Source organism: Poecilia formosa, unplaced genomic scaffold (assembly GCF_000485575.1).
Source record: "Poecilia formosa unplaced genomic scaffold, Poecilia_formosa-5.1.2 Scaffold744, whole genome shotgun sequence".
Classification (NCBI taxonomy): Eukaryota; Metazoa; Chordata; class Actinopteri; order Cyprinodontiformes; family Poeciliidae; genus Poecilia; species Poecilia formosa.
The window spans coordinates 90,454-96,249 of record NW_006800683.1 but is presented as its reverse complement, the minus strand read 5'-3'; the positions used below and the strand labels follow the sequence as shown (position 1 = coordinate 96,249).

Sequence of the window (5,796 nt, the reverse complement as noted above, 5' to 3'; positions counted from 1 at the left end):
AAAAAGAATAATTTAAACATAAGTATGTTCATTTCTATGCAGCCAAAACTTGGCTAGTCCATCATCTGCATGACTTACTGCATCACTGCAGCGAGATGTGAATGATATTAGGTGTTCAGGAAGTTCAGGTAGCTTAAGGCACTTTTCCACTAGCCCGCCTCTAACTGCTACGGTCTCAGTCCACCTTGGCCAGATTTATTTTCCATGAGCAAATCCGGTGCGGGTCAGCCCAGCTGATCTCAGATTTTAGTACCTACTTAGTACCAAGAACCGATCCCATTTGATCGACAGCTGACCTACATTAACGTGTTGGCACGTGATTTATGTCACTGACAACTCCAAAACAACTTTTAGCGTTTAGAATTTAACTTTAGCTGTGGACCGCAGACATGCTATCTGCTATCAGAAAGTTGTATGGAGGTGTTTAATTATGAGAATAATCAGGAGCAGCGACAGGAACACATGCAGTAACTTTTGCAACACAATGACTGTAAATTAGCAGCGGTCATTGCAGCTCGTTTCTCTGAAAAAGAGAGAAACGGTGCAGCTGTTGTCAGCTTTCTGACGGAGCTGCAGTTTTGCATCAACTGTGTGAAACACTGTAGCTGTTGTAAACGAATATTTTACTAATTAACTAATGTATCAATAACTCTTATGATTAATTGAGTAATCGGATAAAATAATTGATAAAAATCTGGCATAACACCAGTGTTACTATTGGATATCAGTATCAGTCCAATTTTTCATTCTTTAGCATACCTAACAGTTACTTTTTTGTAGTTTAGAAAACTAACTTGTAACAACAGCTCATTTTTTAAGTTAACCTGAAGAAAAGCTATACAAAGATCTGAATAAAGGGCTCACAAATACTCTTATAAAAAATGTCTCTACTCCAGCTTTTAGTTTATTTTCATCGTCAGTCAGTTTAATAGATAAACTCTCACCTTGCCCCAAACCTGTCAAGCTTTGGGTTTGAGAATATGGGAAATGTCGCCTGGAGTTGGGAGGTTTGGGCGGGGGGCAGGCGAACGTAACCTGGGGGTGGAAATACAAACGAACAAACCTAATGTGCGTGTGTGTGTGTGTATGCGCGCGCGTGTGTGTGTGGGGGGGATGGAGACACGACCAGTAGACCAGGGTCGAAAGTAAGAACGGGTGTTTACGGCACCTTAGTTCGTCACACTCAGAAACTCATCTACCAGCTGTGTACCGCCACGATGATATCTGCCACCCGTTTATTGAGACAGGGATGATAAGAAATTTATTGTGCAGTTCGTCCATAAAGCTACACTTACATTGTAACCATCAACTACTCAGCCGCCCGCCATGTTCAGTCTATCTGCTTACCTGTATAAATACTCCTGCAGTGCTCTTCCCGCTGTTCACTTTCAACCAGCAGCTCCCAGAGGAAAAAGGCTGCCATACTCCAGACATCGTGCCAATCATTTTAAGGATGCTTATTGGTCCCCCAAAAACGATGAAAACCCGGGCATTATCATCAATCAATAAAATCCCCACGGGCCGAACATGAAAATTGGACGTTATGCTGCTAACACTTAGCTTTGGTCAACAACTCAGAGGTTGAAGTCAGAGCTACACATAACGCAAATAATGTTCTGGCCGGAAAATAAAATATAATTTAACGAAGCTTTGAGGCAGGTAAATTTTCCTTGAGCAATTTTAATAATCGAGGTACTCGAATCATTTGAGGAATTGTTTCAGCTCTAGTAGCTACATAATATTAGTTATTTTTCCACAATTCCGTCCATGTTTTCCGCGTCGCAGAAATCATATGACCCTAACCATGTGAGAGGGACAAACGGTTCTTTACAGCTAGTTAATCCTTAAATTTAAATTGTACGTCAGAAAAACTTGATGTCTGCACAATCACATTTGAATTTAAAGCATTAGAAGCAATAGGACCCAAAAAAAGTCTCCACTAAGAGGAGATGTATTCCCTAAAAAAGGCTTCAATAATTTTAACTATTTGAAACAAAAAAATAGGACCCAACCTGCTGTTGGAGGTCTTTCTCAATGGCTTCTATACCATAATCATCTTCATCTCCCTGATCATCTTCTTCTGCTATCTTGTATTTGGTGATTCTCTTTGCCACTTCCTGTCAAAAAATCAGTGTCAAGTAGAATTCAGAAAATTATTAACATTATATGAGTAAATTTGACACCTTTGCCTTAAGTTTGTGAAAATACTGTATAAAAACAATAGTGAAAGGCAACAATTTAATAGCATTATGTAATTAAAACTTTACCTCTCCCTGAGGGTTCATCAGCACCATACTAACATCTTCTCCTGACCCCCAGGATGACTGGTTTTTCCACACTAAGTCAGAGGGAGGTTTGGAGCTCACACCAGCATCAGACGCCCAGATCTGCACAGAATGTATAAACACCACTAACATCCATGCACTCAATCCAAAAATATACAGATCAGCAGAACAGTAGAAGTCTTTATCTTATTGACATTACAAACTATGCTTTGATAAAGTTTTTGGGTTTTTGGTAACACTTTATTTGAAGGGGTGTGCATAAGACTGACATAACACTGTCATGAGCATGAACGAGTCCTTATGAACATCTATGACACTTGTCATGAAGTGTCATTTGATAAATAATGACATTTTCAATGCAAAGTTGCATTAAAAGTCCATTAAAAGTCCCAACTTTGCATGATTTTGTAAATAATGACATTTTAATGCAACATTGGCATTTTTAAGACTTTCAATACAACTTTTAGAGCAACTTTGCGTTAAAATTGTCATTATTTACCGAATGATACTTCATGACAACTGTCAAACATTCATAAAGACTCGTTCATGTTCATGACAGGTGTTATGTTTATGACAGTGTCATGTCAGTCTTATTCACACCCCGTCAAATAAAGTGTTACCGGGTTTTTTAAACTGATATCAATATATGGAAATTGAATAAGTTTTTCAAACTACCCTTCCAAAGAAACAAAAAACTTTAAAGTGATTTTAACAATAGATCTTACCGTGACTTTATGCCCAGCTTTCAGGACATATTTGGGTGTGAACTTGTAAGTAGACGCAACATTTCCAACATTCTGGACCATCTCGTAACCCACCATGGCCTGGTCCTGATACACAATTATTTACACTTAGAAGATAATACTAAAACAAAACATTTGCAAGATTTTAAATTGTCTCTTGTACACTTGTTTAATATGCGTTTAATATGCTTATTTTCTATGCAAGACACCACTTGCATCTGATTCTATACACTGACATAATTTTTGTCTGACATACAGTCTTGGTCTCAATGGTCTATCTACAGTGTGCGAGTGTGTGGCAGAAATCCTGCCAGTATTAACACAAGCCGTTCCAACAGTAAACTCAAAGCTGCTTGAAAAAGGATTGCTGTTTCACTTTGTCCTAGTCTTTCTGTATAGAAAGACTAGGACAAAGTATGTCCTACTTTGTCCTAGTCTGCACATCTGTATGCACATCTGTCAAGTTTTGGGTTTGAGAATATGGTAAATGTTGGGGTAGGGGTTGAGAAAAAAACGTAAAACCTGGGGAGGCTGGGAGGCAGAGGGGGAGCGCGACAATACGGGATATTCACAGGAAATACCAATACAGGAGCATGGTGGGAAAGGGGGCAAAAAACTGTACTCTCCCAGCCAAAACGGGAGACTTGACAGGTATGCTTCTGAGCTCCTACCATGGGGTAAATACTAGTGCCGCCAGTCGATTAAAAAACTTAATCAGGGGTGTGCTGTGGTGGCGCAGGGGTTAAGCACAACCCACATATGGAGACCTTAGTCTCCATATGTGGGTTCCAGCTGTCACAGGTTCGATTCCCGGCCTTGGTGACCTTTGCTGCATGTCTTCCCCCTTCTCTCATTACCCACTTTCCTGTCAATTAACTGTCAAATAAAGGCCACTAGAGCCAAAAAAATCTTAAAAAAGAAAAAAAACAAAACTTAATCAGATTAAAAAGTAGATGTGTAGTAGTTGTGCTTCAGGTGAAGGAAAATTCACCCAGGGTTTCCCCCAGAAAACTCACTAAGCCTGGTGGTTGGGGTGCTGAGGCGGTCTACAGGGACCTGCCTTGTTTTTGTATTAAAAAATGCTAAGTAGACAGGAAATGTAAAAATATTACTGGGTAATTGTATATGTTACTGGAAGACATGGTCAGTGAAATGCTATTTAAAGTAACAACTATAGTCTTAAAAACAACAAATAAAAATACTATTAAAATAAACATCAATTATTTACACTTCTGTTGAAACCAAATTAAGCCAGGCCCCTAGGACGTTCAGGGGCCCCATAAATGCTAATATTTTAAAGAACCACATATATGGATATTTAATATTTGTTTATTGAGAATGTCAACACTGTTACATTTTATTTAATGGTTTCAGCATAAAATTGTTTAACATTTAATTTTAAGTTTTTAAGGAGCTGAGAAGTTTACCTTTTAAAGATCAAAGAACAATCTTCATAGTTGTTATAGCAACAATATGATGGCTGTGAGCTCAATAAATTTACATTTCAGTAAATTACAATTACTAATCATTGCTTTTCAACACTGCCAATTAAACAACCCCCAGCAGGATTTTGTTCACCCAACCAAAGACAACATAGTCATGACATGACATATACAAATATACTTAAACTATATATACTTATACTTACTTTTACAAAGTAAACTTGCCAGCTCCTTAAAATCTTACATATAAATGTAAGATTTTTCTTTCTGCTCTGTCCTTCGAAGGAGCAGGACGCATTCTCTGTCTCCCTGTCCTCCCTATATTCCCTGCTCAGTGTCTGTCCTATGTTTTCAGAGTCTTTCTTTTGAATAACTTCCGAAGTTGCAAATTATGGATCTTGTCAGCTGGTCTCTCAATGCAATAGATGCAATTTTTTCCACTGGGAAACCAGGTAAAGGGGAACCCTCATGTCCCGACGAGACATTCTTCGCTGGATATACGATGGATTCTACATGGAAGTGGAAGACTGTGTGCCTGACGATGCTGTCAGTTGAGGTTGTTGAAGATGTGTATATGATTGGATTCATGATAACACGTTTTCTGCTTATTGGAGTTGGCAGATACCTGGCTTATCGGAAATTTCAGAAGATACCGGGGGCAGTTTTGGCAACTTCGAGGCTGCTGGGTACGATTGATGGGATCTGCAGAGCAATCAACATTCAGACGATACGGAAGCTGAGCCGCAGAATGAGTGCGATCCTTGAACAGGACCGTGGCCGGGCAGCGGATCTCTGACTCAGAATGGATATGGTGTGACCTTGGAGAACATTGTTCGCTCGGATTAGGCGGAAGACCCTAAATTCAACTGTTTGGATTTGCCACCGAGAAGCACCAGCGAGACTTTCAAGGAAGGTATTAAATTGATGTCAGCCTGACCTAATCAAATTATTGCTATCGGAATCTGGCTCCCCAGGCTGGCCTTGGCTGGCCAGCTATCCTCCCCTGGTTGTCTAAAGAAGGCTCTGTTCTGCTGTTTTGTCTATATGTGTTTATATGTGCTTATGTGCCGAGGTTTTTTTTTTCTTCATCTCAAGCTCTGCCCTGCAAAGAGCAGAGTGAGACGGGGTGTTTTTTTCCTCTCCTTACCTGATTTTTTTTTCTTCTCATTTTTCCTATTTCCTCCTGCAAGGGCGGCGCCTGTCGGGCTGCGAGGCCTCAGCCAACTATCCCACAACTAGTTTTTAAGACTAGTTGTGGGTTTAAATAGCGTTTCATTGGCGATGTTTTCCGGTAACATATAATTAGTAATATTATATATATAATAT

At 39.5% G+C, this 5,796-nt stretch overlaps 1 protein-coding gene across 1 annotated transcript in view; it reads right to left on the bottom strand.

The window, feature by feature from the left end:
- LOC103131326 (lamin-B1-like) overlaps positions 1 to 5,796 on the bottom strand; it is a 12,413-nt gene that overhangs the window by 3,488 nt on the left and 3,129 nt on the right. Inside the window, exons 3-5 of the mRNA XM_016666575.1 lie at positions 3,011 to 3,115; positions 2,268 to 2,387; positions 2,013 to 2,117 (exon numbers count right to left, since the gene is read on the bottom strand). Of these exons, the coding sequence (XP_016522061.1) occupies positions 2,013 to 2,117; positions 2,268 to 2,387; positions 3,011 to 3,115 (330 nt within the window). The remainder of the gene's footprint in view (positions 1 to 2,012; positions 2,118 to 2,267; positions 2,388 to 3,010; positions 3,116 to 5,796) is intronic.